The sequence below is a fragment of the Culex quinquefasciatus genome, chromosome 2, assembly GCF_015732765.1.
Source record: "Culex quinquefasciatus strain JHB chromosome 2, VPISU_Cqui_1.0_pri_paternal, whole genome shotgun sequence".
Lineage (NCBI taxonomy): Eukaryota > Metazoa > Arthropoda > Insecta > Diptera > Culicidae > Culex > Culex quinquefasciatus.
In genome coordinates this window covers 187107374-187122379 of record NC_051862.1, presented here as the reverse complement: position 1 = coordinate 187122379, position 15006 = coordinate 187107374, and the positions used below count along the sequence as shown (strand labels likewise).

The 15006-nt window shown below is 38.0% G+C and overlaps 1 protein-coding gene across 1 annotated transcript; it reads left to right on the top strand.

Moving 5' to 3' along the window:
• Nucleotides 1–2626: 2626 nt before the first annotated feature.
• Nucleotides 2627–3464, top strand: LOC6046367 (protein G12). The gene is made up of 3 exons (XM_001863549.2): nucleotides 2627–2999; nucleotides 3060–3226; nucleotides 3286–3464. The coding sequence occupies exons 1-3, from the start codon at nucleotides 2642–2644 to the stop codon at nucleotides 3391–3393; spliced, it is 633 nt and encodes a 210-aa protein (XP_001863584.2). The 5' UTR covers nucleotides 2627–2641; the 3' UTR covers nucleotides 3394–3464.
• Nucleotides 3465–15006: the final 11542 nt, after the last annotated feature.

Here is a 15006-nt window from a genome sequence, read left to right as displayed (position 1 = left end):
AGTTGATTGGAACTGCTGATTTGCAGACTGATGAGTTCAGTATTTATAGCGGAGAGTCTCAAGTGTTGATACACAATATTTGATAACAATCGAGTACGTGATTACTTCAGAAGTACAGATGTTGAGAGCTTCTTCAAGTGTGAACATCTTCAACAACATACTTGAGCCTAAGTTTGCTAATGGCAGCATTTCTCCGCCCGATTATGATGGTGTAATAAATGTAACGCCAGCTGCTCCATGTTCCATGCAAATCGTTATCCGCAATTCGCACATATTCGCTTCCTTTATAGCCATTTAATAGATCAATATCCTGCTGCTGTGACAATGGCACCGGAAGCAAAGAAAAAGAGATCCAAAGCTGAAGAAGATGATGATGATTGCCTCCGTTCAAGACCTGAATCAAGTATGAGCCAAAAAGTACGTATCTACCAAACGGGAAAGCATTTTGATTGCCAAAAAGCGAGCGATTCCTAGCAGCAGCTGTGCGAAGGGTGTCGACACATTCCGGGACTCGTGGTTTAGCCTTTCAACACGTATCATCGTCCTGATGGAGTATCCCGCGGTGGGAGGATTCGCCAAAAAGTCAGCACTTGGAGGCCCCCCTCGGAGAGCGTATGGCGGCATAAAGAAAAATTGTCTTCACTTATTTGAACCCATCTGTTTTTACCAACCTCCCCCACACAATGAACCAAAGAGGGGGGTTTAAGGGAAGAAAAATCCCGTTCGCATCATTGATCCTGATTTGGATTTGTCGATGCGTTCGGCACAGAAGGGAACGTACGCAAGTATGTACGTTTGAGCTGTACGTTTCGTCAAGTTTTGGGGCTTGCATACAAAAGGACGTTTCTGCTAGGATAAGGATTCTACTCACGTTACTTGGCATTCTTTCGGTATGCATAGTACAGGTGTGAATTTTATTCGTTATAATGTTTTTTTATTGAACCATCTTGAGTCTATTGATTTTTTTAGTAAATTAAAGTTTTACTTAAATATTATTTTATGTTTTATGTGTTTTTTTTTGTAATCTATATTCTCTTCTGTTGTTCTGTTGTTCTGTTGTTCTGTTGTTCTGTTGTTATTTTGCGCAGCGTAAGAAAGATCACATCCGTACACAGTAAACGATTGATTATATTTTGTCACTAGTCACTAATTCAACGCACATCTCTGTGCTTCTCCATCTTCCTAGCAACCAACAGGGAGAACTTTTCGTTCAACGTTTAACTTCAGCCTTTCTAACAGTCTGCTTGGTGAATGCCAGAAGACTCCCCATTGCATGCAGCATCCATCTCCCAGATTTTTTAGGAAAGAAAAAAAAACCTACAAAGATACCTTACCTTAGGGTGCGGACCATCTGGTGCGTCGAGGAAAGCAAAAAATGGGTATCGTTAGGCTCTCAGCACTGAAATGTGCTACGAAAGAAAAATGACACGAGAAGAAAATCTGTTTCCGGATAATAAGGAAAAAGTTGGTTAAGTACGGCTCCACAGTGCAGTTGTTTCCGAAAGGGCTCGTTTCAAACTCTTTTCGGGTTCGATTGGTTCGTTTAGTGCGTCATTGTACCTTTTCTGTTTTCTGGTAAGTGCACTTTCCAGAAGTGTACAGCATGAATTACTTTGAATTTCTCCCCTGATCGATTTCAATTGCTCCATTATCCTCATTTTCCACCTTATGGTGCAGTTTGGGGAAATTTCAAACTTTCCAAAAAGTCAAACGATTTACTCGTTTGCAGTGCAGAAGTTGTTCGATGGACCACATGTGGCCACTATCCCCGTGATTTCGTTTCAATCTCCGTCTTCTCTTTGGCGAACTGGAAAGACACTTTTCACGGACGAGCAAACTTTTTTTCTGTGTTGCTGCTCCCTTTGCCAAAGTTTTTCCCTTTTGGACAAACGACTGCGCGACGACTGGAAAACCCCCATTTATCGCAAACAACTTATTGCATTTACGACCCTCCCCGGATAACGGTTCGCCATCCCCCCTCAAAAACTGAACAGATTTGTGTAAATGACTTTTGGGGAAAGCATCCTGAAGAAGCGAAAGGGGTAGGAAACCGGGGGGGAAAAGGTTGAAACATTTTAAATGATTTCGAATTATTGTCCGTCCGTCCCGGGTACCGGACTTTCGGCCCAGATGGTTCCATTCCGTAGTGGGAGTTGGACACCTCCCCCGGAAGGTTTTATCGTTTTTGGCTCAAATCACAAAACAATGATACCTCTCGCCCTTTGGTGGGAGGGGGGGGGGGGGTGAGTGCGAAAACTTTTGTCTGTTTTTCCGGCCATTGGATGTTGCATCCAGCTGTTGTTCGTGTAGGGCTGACTTTTGTACACTTGCCGGAAATGTCAACCGGAAGTTGGAAATAAATGTTTGTTCCCTGCCGCGCCGGGGTTGGTTACCAAGTGGGCATGAGACTTTGGGAGTTCACATGCATGAATAATAAGATAGTTTGTAGACTCACCACTCATTGCACTATGGAGTACTCTTGAAACTGTAATCAGATTTCATGAAGTGGTCATCAACACAAACAAGTACTTGACTGCTCAAACTTTGATCAGGATCATCGTTATCTTGAACAAATTCGAGCTATAAAAGCGCTCAGCGAGCTTAATCAAGCCATCAGTTCCAATCAACTCATCCGACAGCCATGAAAACCATCTTCGTTGTAGTTACCCTGGTGGCCTTCGCCGCTGCCTCCGCAATCCCGGAGACCCCCCGTGGTCTCAACGAGGACCTCCAGGACTTCCTGGCGCTGGTCCCGGTGGACAAGTTCGTGGCGTTGGCCCTCGATTACTTCCAAAACGACAAGGAGGTCCAGCACGCCTTCGAGTACCTGCAGGGTGAGGAGTTCTCCACCATCTGGGACCAGCTGTTCGCACTGAAGGAGATCAAGGAACTGCTCAAGTATCTGCACGATGCCGGTCTGGACGTGTACAACTGGTTGAACGTCGTCGCGGACGTTTTCGGACTGAACCACGTCAAGCCTGTGCGGGCCGTTCGAAGCAGTGAGTTTTGAGATCTTTCTTGGTTAGTGGCAGAATTAAAATATAAACTTTCCATTACAGTCAAGACCGGAGGCCTCAGCGGATTCCTGGACGAAGCCCTGGCCCTGCTGCCTAAGGAGGAAATTAAGGCCCTGTTCGAGGACAAGCTGAAGACCAGCCCGGAGTTCAAGGCTCTGTACGAGAAGCTGCGTCACGCTGACTTCCAGAAGTTGGTTGACTTCTACAACGTGAGTTGACCCACACTTTCTGAGGCTAAGTAGAGCTTCTAATGAGTGTTATTCCACAGAACTCCAAGGAGGTCCAATCGCTGTTCGCCAAGCTGCGTGAGCACGGAATCGACGTTGACAAGTTCGTGGAACTCGTTGCCGGTTTCTTCGGATGGGGACAGTTCTGAATCAATTCTGTGAATGCCGAATGAAGCGGAATGCAATTATGAAATAAACTTTTCTATAACGAATCAATTTACAAATTTTCGCAAATCCTTACACCACATCGAAGTTAATTGCCCTGTAGTTGCCAAGAGTTGATCATTCCCAAAAACATCAACGTTGAACAAAGTTTTCCACTGCTTCGTCCCGTATCCAACTCGGATGGACATCTGTTGAACGGACAGGTCCTCCGGGAGGACTGAAATTGAAAAGTTATGCTCCGACTTGTCGTCCGAATCCTCCTCCAATGGAATGGAAACACCTCTCCCCAAAAAACTTGACACAAAGTCATAAATGGAATAATCTGTTTGCGATAAATTTGGCCCGCACTCTCTGTTCGGTCCAAATCTGAGGACGAAAAGAGAGCCATTTATTCCATTCAGCTTGGAATTTTCCGTTCCCCCCAGAGCGTTGATGCCAAGGTCTAGGGGGAGAGGGGGTAATATGCACCCCCGGGGCAAAATGCACCCCCTGCTTTTCTCGGTATTTGGAAGAATTTTCCGGGGAAAAAATCATAGAAATTGGAAGCTTAATACTGCTAAACTATGCTGGAAAAATTTGAGCGTCGTAGTGTAAAAACAGCTTAAGTTATTTGCAAAATTTTAAAATGTTGTGTTTTCATCTAATTTTCATTGAAGTTTCTTTATGATTTTTGGACAATATAAAAAACATTTATTGTTATTGTAAATGTTGAGGTGTATAGTTTTTGCCATAAGCTTCACTATTCTGTAGATATATGAGTCCAAAAACATCAAAAATGCATTTTAATTAAATTTTCTGCAAAAGCGTGGTCGGGGCAAATGCACCGCTGTGAAGCTCCATTGTAAAAACAGCGGTGTCATCTAGTGGTGACTAGTGAAAACTGCTTTTACCTGCATTTTGCCCCATGTTGTGGTGCATTTTGCCCCGTTGTTGTAGTGCATTTTGCCCCAATGTTGCGGTGCGTATTGCCCCGCATGGTTGTTTGAAATGAATCAGAAATGTTTTTAAAAATTTGATATTTTCGATCAATTTTGAGGTTTTTTAAGACTTTTTTCACATGGATGACGAAGAATAATAGTTGTTTAAGAACATCGAACAAAATTCTTCCACAGTAATGCTGTAATGGTTGAGAAATCACAGTTTTCCCTTAGGGGGTGCATATTACCCCCTCTCCCCCTAATAAACCTATTCCGCACAAACGAGCTGATCTGCCCAAAATTTCGCATATAAATTCAATCACCTCTCGCCGCACCACCCTTTCGTCAAGCAATTCCACCTCCCCAAGCAGGCAAGGTGATTTTGGATGCTGACAAATCCCATGAATATCATCAACCCTGCCGGCTGATGTGCCGAGGTTATGCTTGACTTTCACTTTTCTTTGTTTGACTAATGCGACCGACAAGGTGTGCGGTATGCTGATTTTTTGGGGCATTTTTTTGGGAAGAAGACATCTTTTTTTGCATATCGCGCTACAGTCAATTTAGCACGAGCGGTGGCGCAAATGGAGTGGAAAAGCTCGTTTTGGTGGTGGAAAATTTCGGATAAAAAATTTCTGATTTTGAAACTGATCGGTTATAAGTTTTTATGTATAAAGATTTGTGTTAACTCATGGCAGAGAATAAAACTAAAATTGAAGTTAATAATAAGTTTACTTTTCAAAGTATTTCAAGTGTTTTAATAGATTTGTCCAATGATAATGTTTGCGAATTAATCATAACCAAAAAATAAAAACACAGGAAATCAAACATTCAAAATTGATTTGAAATGAAGCAATCATACCAAAATTAAGCCCTCAAATTGAACGTCAACATTCATTACACGTGATGTATTCCATTCCAACAATATTGCTGTTCTCAAATCTCACACTCCGGATAAAAAATTCCCAAATTCCCGCAAGCACCCGTCTTTGTCGAAAGATTGACATTTATTGATATGCTCATTTTTCACTTTGCCCAAATGATTGTCGATGTGCACCCACCCACTCTCCCAACCGCCCCCTTTTTTCTTTCTTTTGCCCAGCTTTTCACCCGGAAAACAAAAATCCATTTCAACTGTCGAAAAGTGAGCCTCCCCTTTCCCCCCACTTTTTTTGAAGCAGAGCAAGAATCAAGTTAACGCCTTTCGATTTCCCCCCTCATTTTTCCCTTCATTCCTTCTTGGGATGCGCCAATCAAATCAGTTTCGCTTAAATTAGCTCCCCACAAGAGAGAGAGAGAGGAAAAATGGCTGGGAAATCCATTTGACCGGATTTTCACTTCCATGTTTGGGATTGAGTGGGCGAAAAGAAGTCCTCGTTCATTTTCTGGCGGGACAAGTCAGTTTTGGGGCTCGAAAAGAGTAATTGACTCCCCTCGGAAGGAAAAGTCATTCCCGGCTGGGGGCCTCCTTTTGCCAGCGAAGTGGAACAAATTTTTCGCCTTTACTTTCGGTGATTTTTTCACCAAATGGAAGGAAAACCTCTGGGATATTGCAAATTGGTAGACACTTTTTTTCTCCCAAAATACTCTTCTAAGAGAATTTTAAATCATTGCTCACTGTTTGTCGCTTCTTTTAACCACACTCGGAATAAAATAATTCAAAACAGCATTCGTGTGCTGGGCAGTACAGAAGCGGCACTGTTTTTTCTGTTGCTTCTGGTCACGGTGGGTTGCTAACAAATAAACTTGGTTGGACCGAGACAAGAACGAAAAAATACCTTCAGCACTACATGCGGTTTGGAAATGGTTATGCAAACTGAGTGGCTGAATAATGGCAGAGGAACACAAAAAGGATTTTCCGCGAACCAGTGAAAAGTGTGCTTGGAAAACTATGTACAGAAAACGATCGATTTTGAGATTTAAAAATTTTCAATTCTTATCTCTCGCCCCAGTTGGCCTGGGTTCGATCTCAGTCGGCCCTGAACCTTTATCAGAAAATAGTTTTTTTTTATTTCTAAAAAAACATAAATAACCTATTGCTAAATTCAATGGTGCAGTGATGTACACATAATTTTCTAGATTTTGATATTTGAAAAAACCGAAAAGTAATGCATTGCAATGTTTGAAACTTAATTATCACAATCAAAATAAAAAAAGTTATAAATTTAGTAAATTGAAACAAAACACCAAATAAATTTTAAACACAATCATTTTTATTTTTCATTCCTACTGTCAAACTCAATGTAAATCAAATTATTTTATCTTAATTGATATTGATAATTTCGGGAACAAATCTCGGGTTAGTTTTCAATAGGTCCTAAGCATCATTTGTAAACTAAGCAGCATTTCAATCGACTCTCAATTCGATTCAATCTATGAATCATCACCTTTGAAAAATCTTTCAAATTGTTCATGTGCACGCAGGGATGGAATAATCGCGAAAAAATCAATTTAACTTGCGAACTTCCTTCACCCGCGAAAGAGAGAGGAGGCAAATCACGCAAAAGAAAATCGGTCCCAAAATTCTCCAAGAAAATCAATTTGCTGATGTTTTTTTGTGAATTCCCTTGTCAGCACCACTCAAAAATATTAATTTCACTTTGTTTACACACATTGCCATCTACAAAATGTGACAGGTCATTTTTCGACGTGTGGCGTTACACTTGCAAGTGTAGTAGTGAAAAAGATGTTGGTAATATAAAATTTAAAGATCACGTGGCAGTGCGTGGCCGAATGGTTACGCTGTCCGCTTTGTAAGCGGATGATTCTGGGTTCGATTCCCATCTGCTGCAACCTTCCATCGGATGAGGAAGTAAAATGTCGGTCCCGGCCTTGGTTGTTAGGCCGTTAAATCATTCCAGGTGTAGGAGTCGTCTCCATGCCATAAGTACAAACAACACACCAAACCAAGCCTACTCCGGTGGAATCGCTGGCGGCGGTTGGACTCGCAATCCAAAGGACTTCAGTTCAAACACTGGGGTGGAAGGTTCCTTGGAGTAGAATGAGGTTTGGGTGTTCTCTCCATTCAAGCCTTCGGACTCCTAGCCTAGGAGTCCTAGGTTCGAGCAGAAACTTGCAATAGAGACCACAAATGACCCGGGGGTCGTTAATGTGGATGGTTTGATTTGATTTTTTTGGTATGCACGAGCCCCTAGAGAAATGGTCTTTAACTGGGTGCTGAAAAGACAGAATGCGTAACGTGATTTTCGATTGCTCCCAACTGCTCCTCACTTCTACAAGTGCACTACTGCTGTAAACATAAACAAAGTAGAAGGCTTTGTTCAAGCTTAAGCGTGACATATTTTTTGCTGCTGAAGTGACTTTTTTTTAAACATTTTGGATCTGTTGATGTTAAAGTTTTCGCTGAAAAATTAAGTGCTTCGCGCAATTTTTGTTCGGAGACTATACGATGGGCGGCCAAAAGATGCTTGTTTTATTTTCCACGTGACGAAAAATTGCGTCAGAAGTGGGTGGAATTTTGTGAAGCAGAAGAACAACCGAATGGCAGTTTCCAGATTATGTATCTTTGTATCTTAAGATCTTGTTGACTTGGAATACCTCAAAAGCTCGAGTCATTTTTTGAATCCTGACAAAATAAATTGTAGATCGGTTACAATACTTGCCACTTCTTGGTATCATGTTGCAAACAGTAAATTGGTTCCGCTTTGACAGTTCTAAATTGAGGCCGCTTTGCGAACCACTATTCTGCATCCAGATCAAGATATCAAAATAATCTTTTAGAAATATATCTGAATATATAAAGCAATTTGCCTCGAAAACAAAAATAAAGGATTTCATCTGTTTTTTTTTTATTTGGTTCAAAATCTTTCCAAGGATTTGCTATAACTAAAGAAGGCATTTTTCATCGTTAGTTAGTCCATACAAGTCTCCATACGATTTTGGTAACTGTCAATACAAAAATAATGTGTAAATATTCGAAAATCTTTAAAATTTTACATTAATAATTTTCTTATATTTTTTATCACTGTTAATGAAGACACTAGTTTTTTGAATACTTGCAAACCATTTTTGTATAGACCGCTGCTTAAATAATAAAAAAAAAACTTGTATGTATTCAAAATGCAATTCATTGATGCAAACTACTTTCTTGGAATAGAAGGAAACCTCCTAAATTGAAAAAAAAATACAATTTCATGAAATCGGCCGGATCGTAGAAAACTAGGTAGTATACATAAATAAATAGTCATTTAAAATAACCAAATTTATTCAATCTGTTTAACAAAATTTGGAAAAAAATAAAATAATACAATGATATGAAGAAAATTTGATTAAAATAATTGTCTAATAATTTACTTCCAAGTGCAAAAAAATGATAAATATTTTTCGAAAATCATTTAAATATTTTTAAAAAAGTGCGTAACATTATTATTAAATAAGCAACAAACTCCAAACGCAGTCAACTGATTACCTGCAAAAATATTTGAAACCATTCAAGTTGATAAAGTAATTCAGGTAATTCTCCGCCAACTTACACAAAATCGAAAAAATTCACCCCTATTCGATTTACTTGAAACTTTAGCCTAAAGGCTCGACACGAAACCGATTCTGCCACTTTTCGTTACTCAACTGTTAAAATTTTTGAATATGGCATTTATGGGAAATTTAATGTACTTTTTGAATCTGTATTAACTCAAAAGGGTAATTTTTCATTTAAAACAATATTTTTCATTTCAAAATTTCTTGTTTTTTCTAACATTGCAGGATTTTTCTTTAGAGTGTCTAAATGTACTACAAAGTTGCAGAGAAGACATTTACAAAAAAAACATACAGAAACATAAGGCGGTTTGCATGTGAACATCACGAGTAATCGCGATTTTACGAAAAAAGGTTTTGGAATAATCCTGCAATGTTAGAAAAAAACACGAAATTTTCAAGTTAAAATATTTATTCTAAATGAAAAAATACCTGCCTAGGTTATTGCAGATTCCAAAAGTACATTAAATTTCCCATAAAATGATAAATTCTTTAAAAAAATTACAGTTTGGTAACGGAAATGGCAAAATTATTGTAACTATTTCTGATTTTTTTTCGATGAAAAACACGTATTTTAGAAATCAATCAAATCGGGTGTCCGATTTTACATAAAATCCCTTTAACTCAGAATTTCCAAACCATCATAATTCCAGGCCGCAAATTATTGAAAAACACGTATTTTTTCGAGTGTTCTAAAATGGAAGGGTTCGTACCGCACCTCCGTCACGAGATATCGAAAAAGCAGCTAGGATTCGTTAAAAATTACCCCTTAGGAAAAAATTTCACGCAAATCGAAGAGAGGTCAAATAAACTGCTGTGTAAGTTGGCAGAAAATTAAAAATTGAATAAATTTAACTTTTTTTCGAAATAAGAAAAAAAAACAAATATCTCACAAAATTGAGAACTAAAAAAAACTTCTATCAAAGCTTATATTTTAAAAATCAATGACAATTTTTCACGTGTTCCCTGTACTTATGCACTCCATCAGCCCTCCTCAGAAAATCACAAAAGAAAACCACACTCGCACCCAAATCGGCGGCTTCCTTCCTTCGAATTCACAGTGTGCGATCCCCGGCGGTCCAGGTCGGAAAAATGGTGGACGAAAATTTATTTAAAGCCATTTATTTATTTCCCAAGGAGCCAATTCTGGTTGGTAATGACTCCATTTAGAAAAAAAAAACGAAACTATTGGCACTACGCCCCCCGGGGCATGGCCTTCCTCTAACGTGGGATTTCTGCTCCAGCGCCTCTGACGAGACAGGAGAAACCGGGACCGACGTTTTACTTCACCATCCGATAGAAGCTCAGTGGATAAGGCGGGAATCGAACCCGCGTCTCATAGCATCATCGGGATCGGCAGCCGAAGCCGCTACCCCTGCGCCACGAGACTCCATTTAGAACTCTTTCCAAAACCCCTACCCGGGTTGTTGGTGATTTTTTGTTGTGTTTGGTGAATGTCCCTAGCAATGTCCAGCCAAACACTGGGGATATTTTTTTCGGGAATGGAAAAATAATGCTCTTATTTAAATTCTGGGGAGCCGCATAACCAATGCTGTCGAAACAGCTCCGTGAAAAAGGAGAAATCATATTAAGGAATTGCACCCGAAATCAATCTTGCGCCAAGTGGTTTCGATTTTACTTTTCTGCGAAATGTTATGTAAACTTTTTTTGTGGGAAATTGAGCTTTGAACGGAGAAAAAACAGAAATTCATTTCGGAGAGTCGTATATTGACATCAAATGTCGCGTCCTGCCTAGCAGAACATCAATTTATATGCAAATTAGATTGCTTCCAAGATTCTGTTGGAGAGTGTGTTTCTACATGTAATATAAGACAGGACGTGCTGCACCGTTTCAAGGTGGAATGAATATTCCTGTTTCTTTTGATTAACTTATGTTAATTGGAAACGGCTACTTTTATAGCGATTTAACGATGCCAAGTGATGGATATTGAAATTTTCCTGGACTGGTAATTCATTGAAACTTTTAAATTTTTCTTCCGTTTCGTCAAAAGCTAATCAAATTAAAAAAAAAAAACAATCGCACAACTTTAAGCTTCTAAGTGACTTATATATCCAAACTCACCCCCCTTAAAAATCTCGCAAAACAAACAACTCGACTAAGCTCGTCCAATTCATGTCACCGGCAAATTGGAAAAATAAATATTGCCCCAGGCCTCGGACACGTGGTTCGTGTTTGCAGGCTGAACTCTCGTGTGAAAATAGTTTTTCGCCCGGCCAGGGTCAGCGGGCATTGCGAAACGTGGGAGATTTTTTCGCGCCAAATTCGAAACAAACAAAAAAACGGCCCAAAATCGCGTGTTTCACGGATAAAAGTCAGCGTTGCATGCAATCATCGTGGGTGGGGGTGGCAATACAACTCACACACCCCAAAAAAAACAGTCCAGAATTAAGGTCGAAAGTGGCCTCTCTCGAAGAATTCCAATTGGATTAGGGGGTGGCTCCTGGTATGTTCGATAAACTGAACTGAACGGCGAACAAATTGAGCGAAACAGCAGCAAATATTGCATGCCGCATTCGAGTACAGCGCGGTTGTTTATTGTCGATATTAGTTCGCGCAGTTATTGATGGGAATGTGTTTTAAATTGGGCAGAGCACAAAAGGGTTAATTTTATTTGCAAGCGAAATTGAAAATGTCTACCAAATTTTCATATTTTTTGATTTAATTGTATTAACCTTGCTGCTGTTTTCAAAACTACAAAATGATCCTTTAAAAAATGCCAAAATCTAGAATTATTTCATTAATATTAGTTTCAGATCAGAAAATTTTGCCGAAATAACCTAAAACACCCGAGCATGGGTAAATAACAAGGGAAATGCGTAATAATACCTTTCTCTGGTATCAATACCAAATTTTGGTATTCTTGGACCCTTTAAAATTTGTCTTAAGGATTATGCAAGAGCAAAATGTGGTATCATACCAATTTAAGGTATTGTTTTGATATTGCAAAATTGCAGAATTTGTAAAAGGTCGAACACCACATTTTGGTATTCTTTTAGTATTACAGTATTTTATCGAATTTCTCTGAAACTATGGGAAAATTTTGACCAATTTTGACAAAATAATTATTTTTGCGCTAAAATGATGTCTCAAAGCGAATGCCTTCATTGAAAACCGGAAATTTCAAACATTTTTGATATACCTCCTAAAGAAATGACTTGAAATTGTGGAAAATTTTCTAAGTCAGGATGGCACATTTTGGTATTATTTTGGTATTAAATTGTTTTATCAAATTCCTCTGAAACTATGGGAAAATTTTTACCAATTTTGACAAAATAATTAATTTCGCGCTAAAATGATGTCTCAAAGCGAATGCTTTCATTGAAAACCGGAAATTTCAAACTTGATTTTAAACATTTTTGATATACCCCCTACAGAAATGATTTGAAATTGTGGAAAATTTTCTAAGTCAGGATGGCACATTTTGGTAATATTATGGTATTGAAAGGATTATTATTTTGGTATTGAAAGGCTTAATCAAATTCCTCTGAAACTACGGATTTTTTTAAATAAATTTTGACGAGATAATTAATTTTTATTTGACTTGAAACCCAAAAATGTTGAAGGGGATTTTCATATTTTTTTTTGATATACCTTCTAATATTTTTTTTTAAACGTAGAAATTTCTCTAAGTTGGGATAACCAAATACTTTGAAAAACGAGTTTATCAACAGATTATTGAATTTTGGTGAATTTCAATCCTTATTTTTCAATCTTGTTATTTTTCAGAAGCTTCAAGAACTTCAAGCACAGGCCGCTCAATGACAAATGCATTCGATGTGGTGAAGAATATCACTAAGAACAACATGGAATCAGCAGGTGAGTAGATTTGGCTGTTGCATATGGATCATTTCCGTTTTTTCACTAACTGCAACTGCTGCACTGAAAATGGTATGAAAATACCAAATTTTGGTATTACTTGTTCAAATACCAGCGACCATAATGTGCTCTTGGTTGCCCAGTAATAGATGGTAAAATACCATGAAATCAAACCAAAATCATGTATGTGGAAGACCACAGGAATACCAAAATCTGATTTTCCAAGGGCGCGGGAATACCTAAAAATAAAACCATGTCAATACCAAGTTTTGGTATTCAAGCAATGTTCAAAAATCCAGAAGACCTCAACTTGGTATTGAAATGGTTTTATTTTGAGGTATTATTTTACCATTGGAATAACATTGTTTGGTATTGTTGTGCCCTTCCACATACAAGGCTTTGGTATAATTTCATGGTATTTTACCATCTATTACTGGGCAACCAAGGGCACATTTTGGTCTCTGTTATTTGCCCAAGTAATACCAAAATTTGGTATTCCCGTGTTATTTACCCCTGCTCGGGCATTTAAGATTGGTTATTTCATTCCAAAGATAAAGTCACTTCAAAAACGATATCTTAGCTAAGCAGTTCCGTGAGGCCACGGGATTGAAACTCGTCTGAAAAACCTGTATCATTTTCTCAATCAAAACGGTGGCGCCGCGTGGTGGTAGCTGCCCTGTTTATTACACTGTGAAATTATCCATGGCTAATCCAAGGAAGCAAAAGGTGACAACAGAAATGTCGCCCAAAAGAGGTGCTGCAAAAAACTTTTTATTTAAAAAAAAAAATCCTGACAAATCAGCAACGAATTACAAGTTTGATAGTCGAACTAAACTTAAAAGTTGGTTTTGTTATTTGTTTTTGCAAAACCGAATATTTATTAACAAAAGCGCCAACAATATTCGTAACTACCTTTTGCCTCTTGGTGGCGCTTTGTGTTAGTATGTGTGTGGTCGATATTTGCGGACGTGCACGCAGAACACAGAACAGTGAGAACTAGCGAAAATGCCTCACATTCTTCTGATACAAGTCGCCATATTGAAATTGCTTGAAGATTCATACCCGTGGTGAGGCTTTGGGCAACGAATGTTGCTAGATTTTTTTTAAATGGGTGAAACTTATTTTTTGAAAATGAAATAATTTTGTTCAAGTTTTCATACAATTTAGGAAGCTGTCCATACAAAAAAGCTAATCAAATCATGAAAGACCAGTTTCTTTAAAAAAAAACAGACATTGTCGAAAATAAACGTTTTGGGCCATTTCAAATGTTAAAGTTGATCTGAACAGTTTGAAAATATCGAACAGTCAAAAAACATTAATTGAAAAATTTTACGATGCATTAATTTTACCGAAAACACTTAGATAAAAAAAAATCGGCTAGTCTGATGTTTGACACCATGACATTTTACGGGGTTAATCGAAATATTTATTTCGTCAGGGGTTTTAGAGCATTTTCTACTAAAGATTTTTTTTCGATTCTATAGGATTTCTCTTCAGAAAAGTCGATAAAAATCGATGGATTCATCTTTGTATATATCTATGATTTTTTTTCATGAATATGCCTTGAAAGACTATAAATTTCAAACTCGACTAATATTTGAACTCAAATAAAAAGTTTTTAAGCCGAATTTTCCAGATTTCTAACTTTTTTGAAAATTTACAAAATCCTGGAAATTCCCTGGACGGCTAATTTAACGCACTAGTTCAAATAAATTTCTAGACTATTTGCTAAAAAATATTAATTTTTCGAAAAAAATGACAACACTGTCAAATGAATTTTGATTAACTTGTGCCATAGCTCAAAAAATTACATTTTTGTGTCATCTAAAACATATCCACAAAAGAATTTAAAAAATGCTATTTTAAGAGCAACTTTTTTCTGAGAAGTCCTAGTAATACCTACAACTTTGCTGAAGACACTACATCGATCAGAAAATATTGTTTTTTTTTCAATCCTGTGAAATTCTTTGAACAGTTTTGGAAAGAAAAATAAATTAAATTTAAGAAATTTTGTTATTGCCTTGAGCAATACTTGAAAGGATCTGTCACATCTGTCACAGAAATAAATGAATTAACAGCAACATTCTGTCAGCGATCATTTCCGAAAATGTAGATTAGATAAGTTAAGGCGGGATTTCCCAGCTGTCAAAATAGTTAGAATGAAACCCGGATTTTATATAGAGATTCTGAAAAAAGTGAAAATTTGAACATTTTCCGGGCAAATAACACCGAGTTGTTTTCCTGTAGGGTTGTTAAGCATGACAAACTGCACGAAAAAACGCGTTAAGTTGATTTTTTTTAACAAATATTTTTGTTTTTAAAGCATATTTCAGTTTAGTTTGGCATGC